Consider the following 13,019-nt stretch of genomic DNA (forward strand, 5'->3'; position numbering starts at 1 on the left):
GAGAGAGAGAGAGGGATAAAGAGAGAAAGAAAGGGGAAGAGTTAGTCTGTGTGTGTGTGTGTGTGTGTGTGTGTGTGTGTGTGTGTGTGTGTGTGTGTGTGTGTGTGTGTGTGTGTGTGTGTGTGTGTGTGTGTGAGAGAGAGAGAGAGAGAGAGAGAGAGTGGGTAGTCCCCTAGATATTTTGTTTTGTTGTTGTAAATGTATGTAATGAATGGCCTTGCATTAAACAACACACGAATACACACACACACACACACGAACACACTCACTCACTCACTCACTCACTCACCCACTCACTCACTCACTCACTTACACACACACACACACACACACACACACACACACACACACCACTCTCTCACTAAAGCCTGCACATAGACATGAACACACCAGCAGCAGACATCATGGCACACATTCACACACTGTCTTTACACACAGTCAGTCACCCCGTCTGTCAGGGCGTCCCATCCTGGTCGCGGTCGCTGCGCTCCCAAATCTCTCCGCTCAGCCGCGGAATTCACAACAACCTCCCAGAATAGCGCTGCGTGGTGGTGACATTAAAACACAGATCCACCCATTCCCAGTGTTCACTGAGCGCTTTTATGACTCCGGTTCACAAAACGCATCATGAAAATGAGCCGCTTGCCTTTTTCATTTTTAATTGCCCGAGACGAGTATTATAGAGTTTATTGCACATTTATAGACGCAATGCTGAAAGAAACTGAAAACATACTGAGATTAAGAATGAATCCATCAAAGGAACCCAACCAACGGCATTGATGATAAAAGAACAACTCTTATTTATTTATTTTCGCGCATTTTTAAATAATATGTTTATTGGTTTTCCTTTTTACGCAAACTTACAGACATATATATATACTCAAACTTTGGACATATTTTAACCAGAAGCGAAAAACTAAACTAAACAAAAAACTGAACAGAAAATGACCAGACACTTAACAGAAGTCAATAAAAAATAAACTAAAGAATAAAGAAAATAACTCTGCAAGAGAAAATGCAGCAGCGTCCGAAAGAGTGCATGAAATCACTACAGTTTATGAGTTATTTCCATTATCATTACGGAGCATATTTAACACAACGTTTATTAAGAGTTGGGTAAAAGGCCCCCAGACTCCATCACACACTTTTCTTTCTTCAAAATATAGGTTATCCTTTCCATAACACAACAACTGCTCTTTTCCCTGAGCCATTGGCTCACTGCGTGGTCTTTTGAGTGTTTTTCCATGATCGAGCAATTGTGCGCTTTGCTCGGGGTAACCGTGCGACTGATCAGCAACGCACCATCCGGAAGTCCACTGAATTGCCACGTGCATTTATGTGGAATATTTACAGTGTTGTTTTCTCGTGTAAACACTAGATTTCAGAGGGGAAGACTGGGAGCTCTGCTGGAATTCTACATCTACTTACCAGTCCCCTGTTCAGCCCCAGTGTCCCTCTGTGGAGCTGTCACTCAGTGGTCGCCTCAAAGGGGCGGAAGTCTAAACACAACTTGCCACTGCAGTGCTAAAGGCTGTGAAAAGACAACTTCATTTACTTCAGCAGCATCAGTCACCAGTGTGTGTGACTATATCCCCGTGTGGGAATGTCGCGTTGATTCCTAATCTTGACTTTAGACCTATTGATTGTGGCTAAAAGGTAAAGGGACATGTCAACCTCACAATCTGAAACTGGGGGGCGAATATTCAGTGAAAATAGACGATCTACAAGCTCACAATAAGATCGGGTGCATAGGGAACCTAGTATTGAGCCGTAGTCTGAAAACCCACCTCTTCAGACTCAGCCTGTAGCACTTGCCCCAGCCTCGACGACCTTACAGGGGTATGCGTAGGCTCAACTTATGTAACTTGGATAGCATTTTATGTAGACTGTATGTACGCATACCGGTAGTTTCATTATATAGATATTCCACGTGATGAACTTTTGTTTGTTTTATGGCTTTTGCTTTTATTTTATATTTTTTATAGAGGGATAGTAGGCTGACAGGAAATGGAGAGAGAGATTGGGGGGGGGGGGGCAGTAAAGACCGTCGGGATCGGGAGTCGAACCCGCGGTACACTGCCAGACTGGGCTACCAGCCAGGGTGCCTGGACCGCTGAGCCACAGCCCAGGCCATGATGACAATTTTTATGTATGTGATGTATTACGTATAGTATTATTACGTTTTTTCGTTCTTGATTACTGTAAGTCGCTCTGGATCAAGCGTGTCTGCTAAATTGTATTATGGTAGAGCCCTGATGGGACCCCAGCCAACCACGTACAGTACATATAGGGTTTGAAGTGGTTAAAGGCTTTCCATGTGAAAAAGAACACATAATGAGGCCGTCGGTGAAGCATGGCCATGTCACGTCTCAATGAAGTGACCCCTCTCTCTAGACTCTATTCATTTATGCTCATTGGCTGGCGGAATGGAACGGCTTTCTGCCTCGACGGTGCATTTGGCTGTGCTTCCAGTGACTCATAGCGGACCCTGCGTATCGCAGGCCAGTTGGATTAATGAGGAATGTCCCCCAGGGGGGCCGTGTCTGCTGTACAGCGGAAGCACACACAGAAGCCATGGGCTGAGGAAAGCATGGATGATCATTAAGCTTGTGACTCACAGTTCTGGCATACAAGGAAAAAACTGTTTGGATTGTGCCGTCCGTCCTCCATTGCTGCGGTATTGGGAGGAGGTTTTTGGGGCATTCACTAATCCGAAAACTGTGAAAGGTTGTTTGATGAAGGCTATATTTAAATTGTGTGTTTTTTTTGTGGGTGATTTATTTGGCCATTGGTTAAGACTATTTAATTTAATTGTGCTGGATGAGCCCAGTTTTTTTATATACTTTGTTGTATGGCCGCTGCTCACGGAAAATAACCGGTTTTCAGCTAAAGCAACCGTACAACAAACAAAGTATAAATTAGACTTTTAACCATCCTCTGGGCAACAAAAACTGCTGAAACAATTGTTGGAACCCCGTCATTGATGTTAGTGCACTGCACATCTGTTTCCATGCTGGAGTTGTGCACGAGGTTGGCAGGCATGTAATTTCATGATACCCACGAGAGAGAGAGAGAGAGAGAGGAAAACAACCTGGTCGACCGCGTTTCATAAAAAATGGCCCAGAGCTACAAGTAGAAGGCAGAATCGCTCTAATTAAAAAGTGTCTTTACAGTGTGAAAGAGTCTGGAGTAGAGGAATGTTGTTTTCATCCTCTGATCCTCTCTTGGCCTTTCATTCGCTCTTGTTGCCCTCTTTCCATCCCCTGACAGGGTAGTCCCCCTGATGCACTGCAAGAGGTCAGGTTACAGGGCTGCTGTGGGGCCCGCCCCCCAGCCCTAAGCCACACCCCACTTGTTTACATTCCTCTGCCCATATTTGGAGAACTCGAGCCCCCCCTCCCCCCACACACCCAGACTTGTGAGGAGTGCAAACATTCTCACCTTCTTAGTGCTGGGAGAGAGTAAGCAGGGTCAATTCATGCAAACTATTTCAGATTGACTTGACCCTGACTGCAGGGCTGGCTAAAAGCCACATGGCACTTCACCTCCTTATGTGACTGCACATCTCCTCCTCATCTCTTGTTTTTCTGAAGACTACTTTGTCTTGTGGACTTACCTGCTGGCAGGGAAGACGAAGGTAAGGGCTATAATGGCTGGCTGCAATTTCTTTCTTCAAGGAGACAGTCAGGGGAGGGCGGGTAGGGGGAAACAAGTGAGGGGGAGGGGAGAGAACTGATAGAGGCAGGAGGTTGAGAGAGGATTGGAGAGAGAGAGAGAGAGACACACACAGAGAAAGGAAAAGAAGGCTGTAGAGAAGAGGAGACATCTGTCTCAAGAAGTGTTAGCACCTTGCCAGGAGGAATGTTGTAAGAGGGATTTGTTGGAATACTCCTGGGGGATCTGTCCTTCGAGGGTCACACTCGGTGGGGCCCCCCGCGAGCCAGAGCTGTACACGGGCCGGATGTGTGTTTCCCCAGCTAACAGCGTGCTGCTGTGAGAGTGAGAGAGCAAGGGGGAAACCGTCGGCTGCCATAGGAGGAGGAGGAGGGAGTTTTTTTTTTTATCATGCGTGTCTGGTATTCGGATCCTCCAGTCATGGTTTGACTGAAAGGCAAGTACTTAGCGTGGAATCACTGGGGTCATGTTCCAGCTCTCTTTTGTCCAGCAGGCACAGGGAGAATGACAGTGGAAGCAACAGCATTTCTTAACTCAAGCCTGAGTTATACTTTGGTTGCACTTGGTAGCAGATCTATAAGCTCACAGTGCATTGCAGTATTGCACATTGTGAGCTTTGTAGATCTGCTGTCTTCGGTGCGCAACACCCAACCATTGTATAAATCAATTGGCAAAGCTCTTTGCTTGCACTTTGAGTGCAAGCAAAGAGTGCCCCTATTCAGTGCTATTTTGTGTAAGTAGATCTATTGTTTTTTACCCAATCTTTATAGAATCCCCGTGCAGTGATTGATTGCACGGTACGCTGAACCTCACCGACCTGCACAACATATTTATTTGTTTTATGATCTTGCCTCGGGGGGGATTAAGGACGTTGTTTAGACATATGCTGGAGGTCAAGGGGGCGACGGAGGGAGCACAGGGTGGCATATTGGCAGCAGGGTGAGGAATGCAGAGGTCAACCGCTGGAAGATCAATGGCCCTCTGACTCTCAGAATGGCGTACGCATGGCTCTTTTTCTGACTTATGTAACCTGAACATGACGCGCACCATTTGTCTGCTGCACAACAAGCAACCAGCACCTTGCCAGGTGGGAAAGATGGAGCGAGAGGGGCTCAGGGCAAAATGCCCAGTTTGAAGTGAAATATTATCCATTTTCACACTCTCAGGGTTACATTTTGCTGTGTTGGGAAGGTTCTGTGCTTTGGTTTCGGCTTGTGTGTGTAATGTGTATCATCATCATCGCAAAGAATGACCATGCTTTTGTAGGTACTGCGGTACACATTTAGATCACACACTGTATCAGTGGTGGCATCGCTGACATACTTTCCTCCTCATTTTACCGTAATTCGTAAACGAGGTAGATAATGTTATCTCTGTTACTTCATATCTAATCTGAAATGTCTGTCATTATGTTGTTAGTCTGTCAGCAGTTGAGGTGTGTGTGTGTGTGTGTGTGTGTGTGTGTGTGTGTGTGTGTGTGTGTGTGTGTGTGTGTGTGTGTGTGGTGTGCAGTGTGTGTGCGCGTGTTTTATGGTCTAGTTTCTGTGTATTAATTCCGAATTACTTGTCTGTAAATGACTGTGTTGCCGTCCTGTTTGTGGCTTAACATACCTGTGTGTGAAACGTAGATTGTAGTAAGTTGTGCAGTCAGTGTTTTGTTCGTGTATGTTTGTGAAAAGGTGTATGTGTGTGTGTTTTCTGTGTGTGTGTATTGTATGTATGTGTGTCCATACATACCGGCTGACTGTATGAAGCGCTGCATCTCTTGTCATTGCAGTGCCACATTCTCATGGTCTCACCACCCAGGACAAAGTCCCCACCACTGCCAACAAGAGGAGCCCTAACGGAGGCGTGTCCACGCTGGGTCGAGGGGCGCGCACCACCTCCACCACCTCTAGTCCCGACCACAGCGACCACGCGCTCTCCGCCAGCAGCGACTCGGGCCTCTCCAGCACTTCTCTGTGGGCAGACAGACCGGCGGCGCCCGTCACCACCGCCACCGCCAACACCAACACCATCACCAGGCCCAGCCAGGGGCCCAGCCGCCAGGAGAAGGCCCAGCTCAAGCGCCTCCTGAGTGGCTTCGGCCTCGAGGACGCCTCCCTGGAGGAGATGGAGGATCAAGGTGGCGGCGGCGGCACCGGGCCGGGCGGCGTCCGGAGGTTAGTGCCCGCCCAGGTGCACGTCAACGGGGACCCCCGTCCCCGGGAGAGGGAGACGGACATCTTGGACGACGAGGTCATGACGGGCCACGACCTGCACAGCGTGGACAGCCTGGGGACGCTGTCGTCGTCCTGCCACAAGAGCAGCCAGAACTCCCTGCTGTCGGACGGCTTCGGGAGTCCCGGCGTGGAGGAGCAGCAACAGCAGCAACCGCCAAATCAGCACCAGCATCACCTCCCCCACCACCCCGCCCCGCCGGCCACCATGGAGGACTACGAGAGGGCCTACACCGAGGCTAGGAGGGGCTGCCTCGGCCCCCGGAGCAACTCCGTGGCCTCCTCCGCCCCCAGCAGCACTTCATTGCCCAAGCAGCAGGTGTACAGACAGGGCAGCTACTCCACGCACACCTGGGTCCGCCAGCAGCAGATGGTGGCCGCTCAACAGTTCGCCTACAATATGCCCGAGGAGGGCGACGACACGGAACGGTACCGAGGGGGCAAGCAAGCGAGCAGCCCGCCCAAGCCGGGCCTCCCCACAGAGCCACAGCGCCCCACGCCCCGGGAGACCCCGGAGGCCCAGCGGAAAGCGCCGCCTCTCGGCGAGCAGCTGGCGACCAACGGCAACAACAACAACAAGCGGGACGAGGAGTTCAAATCTCTGACGGTGGACATCGACAACTCCATCGACCAGCTCAACCAGCTGATCATGGACCTGGATCCCACCTTCGTGCCGGTTCCAAGCCGCACCGGCTCCGTCAAGAGGAACGGCGGGTCGCACGTGAACGGTTCGGCCACCACATGCTCCAACGGCGTCAATCACAGACTGAACGATAACAGTACCGCCGCCCTGCAAAACACACAGCAGCCAGGTAAGATAGACAGATAGACATCTGGGTGTGGTGGTGGTGGTGGTGGTGGTCGTCCTGTATGGGAAGTGTAGTGTGTAAGGTTATGTGACGATAAGATGTGTGTGGTTTCAATGGAATTGGTGTGGTGTCATAGCTTGGTGGTATGACTGTGATTTGTGCCTTTGGCTACTAAACGTTATATATAATTGTTTACTAATAATAATAACACATTTCTGTAGTATTACATTTCAAACTAGGATCCGGTTCTTCTGTTTTTACCTCTGATGACTCACAGCATGTACTCTTCTCTTTCCTCTTAAACAAGTACAGATTTAACTTCACCCAAAAGCACGCCTTGGCTCCGGCTTCCTCTCTCTCCCACCTGGCGTGGAGTGTTTAGTTGGGCTGAAATAGCAGGGTTGCTGCCAGGTTTTTCAGATGTTTTCACCATGATTCTGAGGGATAAGAGAGTGCCGTTGAGGCTTGTCCGTCTCCAGCTATCTGATTCGGGGGATAAGTGCAGAACATGAAGGGGAAGCGAGAGCAGCAGATGTCATCTGCCTTTCTGAACACTGCTCTCTTATTGCTTGATGCTTTTAAGAAGAACACAGGACACAGTACTGCTGATGTGGGGATTCTTTTAGTTTTTGTGTTATGTGGTATTTAATTTAACCACGTACGTTTTGACCGGGGTCCCCCCAGGGGTCTATACTTAAAGGGGCTGCAGCAGCTTCGGCTCAGGAGGTAGAGCGGCTGCTTTGGGAAACGAAAACATTTCCAGTTCGATCCCGGGGGGTTCGATCCTGACCTGGAGTTGGTTGTCGAAGTGTCCTTGAACCCCTAATATCCGCTTTGGATAAACGCTACATATAAATGACTTGGTCCCCTCCCTGAAAATAGCGGATTTACAAGCTCACGCGCGTTGCTGGCTTGTAGATATTGCGATTTTCACCGAATATTTGGCACTTTTCGCTGAGTGTTCACCTGATATGACATGCCCAGAATGGGGACTCTAGGGTTCATGTGGTTTAGAAGAAGACAGTGATACTGTTGATGTGGTGAATGTTTTTGTTATGTCTGTGGTATTTCATTATGGGACTGGTACATCTTTTTGGTATGCTTCCCATCGACATGCTAACAGAAAAACTTTTTTTTCTCCATTTATTTCATTGGGGCGTTTTGACTTCATGTTATGCTCCCTCCTCCCTGCCCCTTTCATCTTTTTCTTTTCTTCTGCATTTGACATACATTTGGCATCCTCCAGAATATTGTAGTTTTCCAAGACCATAAAATTATATTTCACTGATGCTTAAAGGCTGTTCTTTCTATCCAGTGTACGTAAATCTTCACCTGTAAGACATCACCGGGTAGAACACATTGTTGCCCTCTGATAAGTATTGCGCTCTTATTGGGAAGTGCAACAAGTTGTCACCAATGCTGTGAGTTCTGATTGTCTCATTGTGTTTTATTTTATTTATCGTGCTGATGGATGAAATGACACCACCATAACAGGCATATGACGGTTATCAGTAACCTACCAAGTTATATCCACTTGTATCCGAGTTAAACCAATACAAGAGCACTAGCCATGGTTTTGAAAAGCTGTGCTAAAGGAATTCAAGGAATGTTTGTTGTCTTTCTTTAACGGTTGGTCTCCTTCTAGCAATAAGCTAGCTTTCCCAGAAGTTGCTGTTGTGGAGGCTTAAGAGGTTTCACAATCTTATTTCAGTGGTTACACTATAAAGACACGTTATCCATGTCATGTTTACACATGAGCTAATCTTGATGGCTATCTTGATACAACAGACATCCATTATTATGGCCTTTTTTTAGGATTTACAACAAGCTTGGCTCAGGTTTTACAGACTTCATTGGGTAATGTAGACTCAAATAGTTGGCATGGTGGCACTCGACTGTTCCTCCATTTTGTTTTTACCTGGTAAGGTAGATCAGAGCAGAGAGCGAGAGGGATCTATCTGATGGGTGTGTGAATCACACACTTCAATTCATGTACCTGAGCTTGCCTGGGGGGAGGGGGAATGATGAAGGAAGAATACAGGGAGGGTTGAGGAATTTCCAACAAGAGGAACAAGCGTGCCCCGAGGCAAAGCATTTTCCGTCCGCTTCCAAAGGCGTACCTGTCTGTGCATATCAACGACACAGAAAGAGCCATTCCAAGAAGAAACAAGCGCTGGAGGCCGTGACGTGCCTCTAATGTGGGGGATAGCTGCTTTGTTTTTAGCAGCAGGTTTGGTAAAGTTGCATGTTACCGTGTAGAGAATTGTGTTCCCGACTCATTCTGCCTGTTTGTGTCACATGCCCGCAATTCGGGTGTACAGGACAAGTGATTTATATGATGGGCGACAGTTTTTTAATTTATGGATGCTGCTACATCAGCATTAAACAGATGTTCGTCTATCTTGGCACCTGCCGTTGCTTTGCGGTGAATGTTGGCTCCTACAGCATTGTAACTCCATACAGTAACCGAGCCTACTTGGTTGTGTGTTGCTTTGTTTTGCATACTTCGCTGTACCTCGGTGATGTGTTGCCAAACATACGACTTGGATTCCTGAATCATTATTGTGTCATTTTTTTTTTTTCATCCAGTTCTGCTTGTCAACCAGTATGCTTCAAATTAGTGTCTGTTGTATATTTGTTTGAACTCTTTTAAAAGGCCCTTAGTGCACTTTGGCAAGTGAAGAAAGGGATGATTGTAAGGGCAAGGATTTATGTTGTGTCAGAGATCTGAGAGAAATGGCAGATAGTGAAGATTGTGACCCCCCCCAGAGGTGCCAAAAGGGGTTCACAAGCTGTGGCCCTCCAGAGGGATTCAGACAGTGACATTTTCAATGCAATGCTTTAAAAATATATATATATTCTTATTTTGCTATTACTTTTTCGGCCTATATTGGCCTTCTGTAATTTTACTCCCTCCTTGAACATGCAGATAGCATGATAGTTGAAACTGATGTTTGCACTGTTTATTGGGAATTGCGAGCTATTATTTGGATTGACTCTGTAATAATGTTGCTGTGGGCTATGTGTATGGTGATTTTCCACTACATGGACATGGTATGGTACCGGGTGAACTTCATTCTGTACCTTTTTTTTGTATGATTTCCGTAAAAGTTCCAAGTGAACTGAGGCAATACCAAAAGGTTAGGTGACGTGAAAACACTGCAGAGTGCACTGCAGACTACTGAATGGTCCGAGATAATGGTCAGTAGCCTGGTTGCATCACAGTTCTTTTTAAGTTATTTTTAACAAACATTTAATCTAGCTGTTATAAATGTGAAATGAGCAACTGTATGGCCTATTTCTCATTTCAAATGTTATGAGAAACTACTACAGGTGAAACTAATATTATTTAGAGACAGCATCACACGGCCTGTCCTGGAGAGTCTGATTTCAGGAAAAGTGACTTAAGATTTCTCCTAACTCTTAACCTTTTGAAAGAGCTTGAAAAGAGCCATATTATGAAAGATAATTTTGATAGATTTTGATAGAAAGTCGTGACTTTTAGATTCCCAGAACTCAGGGTTAGTGCAAGCATAGTATGTCCTGAGCACTGTAGTCTGCGGGAACTAATCCACAACCCCAGGAAATACGCATCACAGCATTGGCAGGTTCACTTTGTTCTTCCAGTTGAAAAGAGCCAATAGTTAGTTAGACAGTTTATATAGATGAGATGTGACAGAGGTAAGTAGTTAGAGTCATTAGGAGTGTTCCGCTGTCTCTCATCTTATAATGACAGGGGCCATTCAGAGTCATGCCTCCTCAATGAACTCAACAAGTCCCTGGACGTCCTGCTCACACCTCCCACCCGCATACACACAAAAGACACACGCTGGGCCTCACGCACGCACGCACGCACACACACACTCACTCGTCATCAGCCTGCTGCATGCATTGCCGAGCCACTCTGACTCTAAACACAGACACATTTTACACGTTCCACAAACTGGTGAATAAAATATAAAGTAAAAGTATAGTCTGGTGCACGGGGCAGATTTGCCAGCCATGCAGACAATGTGTGGCTAATGATCCCGCACATTAACACCTCCGGTCCATTAGCATTCCTCAAGCCTGAGAGGGCAGGGCTCACATTAACACCCCGGTGCCGAGTGGCAGCGTTCTACACTGTCACAACACGGACCCCCCCCCCCAATCAGCCCCCCTCACCCCTCCACACCACTAGCCCCTCAGCAGCGTTCTACACTGTCACAACACGGACCCCCCCCCAATCAGCCCCCCTCCCCTCACCCCTCCACACCACTAGCCCCTCAGCAGCGTTCCCCAGCTGTCTCTCAAAACATCAACAGCACTGCAGGCTAGTGGTGGGAATTGCACTTCGAATCATTTCGCTCTCGTCCACTAAATAGATTAGCTCAAATGATTCGTTCGTTCGTTCACCGTTTAGCAATTTCCGGTTCTGCCCGGTTGAAGATCGTCTCTCTTCAAGCCAGTCAAAATGGCCACCGACTGGCCGAACCTCGCGTCACCAGGCATTCCATAATGGAATGGAAAATGAACGACGACGTTATTGACCGAATTCGTTGATGTTCACACAAAAGACCGAATCATTTAAAACAAATCGTTCATGAACGTCACAATAGGCTCCGTCAGCGAATACTTCTCCTGGCTAGGAAAAATAAAGTCAGATCTTCACATTTGGTTCAGTTACAATTGCAATGCATTTGATCTTCAATGCTGGTTCAGAATGAACAACAACATTGGCTCCCACAGTGCAGGTCTGACCTTGGATAGACATAGTGATCATGGGATGGGAGTATGCTATTCAATTCTCCTCTTTAGACAGTTCAGTGGCTCTCTAGACAGTTTTGTCTCAGGTCACCCGTGGCCTGTAAATAAACTCTTTCATCCAAAGCACCCCTGAATTACATTGTTACTTTATAGATCATAGAACCTTATGTTTATGTCATATTACGGACGGTATGTAAGTATGCAAATCCTTCTCCCTAAAAGACACAGTATATGTCACAAGGAAAATGTAATAGTATTATCCATTACAACAGATTGAAAATAACTTCCTACTTGACATTGAACCACTTGAACATATATCTATATCTACAAGCTCAAAACAGAGCGGCTATTTTTGGCGAGGAGGTTTGCTGGTCCTGGTCTTGCTAAATATAGAGGCTTTAAGTGGATAAACTGAAGTCATAATTTGATAAATTATCAAAGTATTCTGCGGCACCTCTGGACTTATGTCACCCTAGGGTGTCACAGCAGACACTTTGAGAACCACTGTGTTCTAGAGTGTTATTCTAGGTTACTAATTCAGAACGGCAAATGTGAATGTTCTTTTGTGTTTTTTTACCTGTCTTTCTCTTAGGTGCTAAATAAGAAGTCTTTACTTTACAATTTTGAATAACCCACTCCTCGTCTGTGTGTGTGTGTGTGTGTGTGTGTGTGTGTGTATGTGTGCACGCGTGCATGCGTGTGTGTGTGTGTGTCCAGCTGTCCAGTCCGTAGAGGTACGAGGGGACGGCATACGGAGTCTGAGTCGCCAGGGAAGCAACATCTCAGACCACCCAGGGTTCTGCACCTCGGGATGGGGTGGCACGGAGGAATACAGGGGTGCACGGACGTACTCTCCCTGCGTACCTCAACCTCAGGTGTGTGTGTGTGTGAGAGAAAATGTGCATGTTGGTCTCTTGTGGTTGTATGGTTACATTCACTGTTGTCTGACCTTAAATAATGCATTATTTTTCTGCATTTGAGCCACAGACCACCATCTGATGAGATGTAGCTCCTCAGACCCAAAACTTAGAATATTTTGTTATCGTTATTTGGTCCACATTTCCATGATGTATTGATGGGGTACCATTAGGAGAGATAACAGGCAAACGTTGATCAAAATAACAATTATTCTCTAATTATGTAGACTTCTTGTAAATTAAGTAATGCAATAATTTAACTCTTGAGAGCGTAAAATGAAACCAAACGGACAGTAAGAGTGAGTGCATTCTCCGGCACCGGCAGCAGCCACGGCACTGCCACACACCTCCCGGCACGTGCCGCACACCTCCCGGCACGTGCCGGCACCTTCCGGCACGTGCCGGCACCTTCCGCTTCCCGGCACATGCCGGCACCTCCCGCACGTGCCGGCACATGCCGGCACCCCTGCCCGGCACATGCCGGCACCCCTGCCGCCCTGCCACTGTCTTTGGGGGTCTCAAGGTTCGGGGACCCCAGGGACCCCCCGAGACCCCCCAAGGACCCCCGTCTTTGGGGGTCTCAAGGTTCGGGGACCCCCAGGGACCCTCCAGGGACCCCAGTCTTTGGGGTCTCAAGGTTCGGGGACCCCCAG

General features: G+C 47.4%; 1 protein-coding gene across 3 annotated transcripts in view; it reads left to right on the forward strand.

Annotated features, from left to right (window-relative positions):
- Positions 1 to 13,019, forward strand: part of tns3 (tensin 3) — a 54,492-nt gene that overhangs the window by 18,121 nt on the left and 23,352 nt on the right. For 2 of the 3 annotated variants that reach the window (XM_080778381.1, XM_080778382.1), the window contains exons 13-14: positions 5,453 to 6,706; positions 12,167 to 12,324. In XM_080778381.1, coding sequence (XP_080634507.1) covers positions 5,453 to 6,706; positions 12,167 to 12,324 — 1,412 coding nt within the window. The remainder of the gene's footprint in view (positions 1 to 5,452; positions 6,707 to 12,166; positions 12,325 to 13,019) is intronic. The other variant, XM_080778383.1, reaches the window with a different exon arrangement.

Source organism: Protomyctophum bolini, assembly GCF_963924005.1.
Source record: "Protomyctophum bolini genome assembly, chromosome: 12".
In the NCBI taxonomy this organism is placed as follows: domain Eukaryota; kingdom Metazoa; phylum Chordata; class Actinopteri; order Myctophiformes; family Myctophidae; genus Protomyctophum; species Protomyctophum bolini.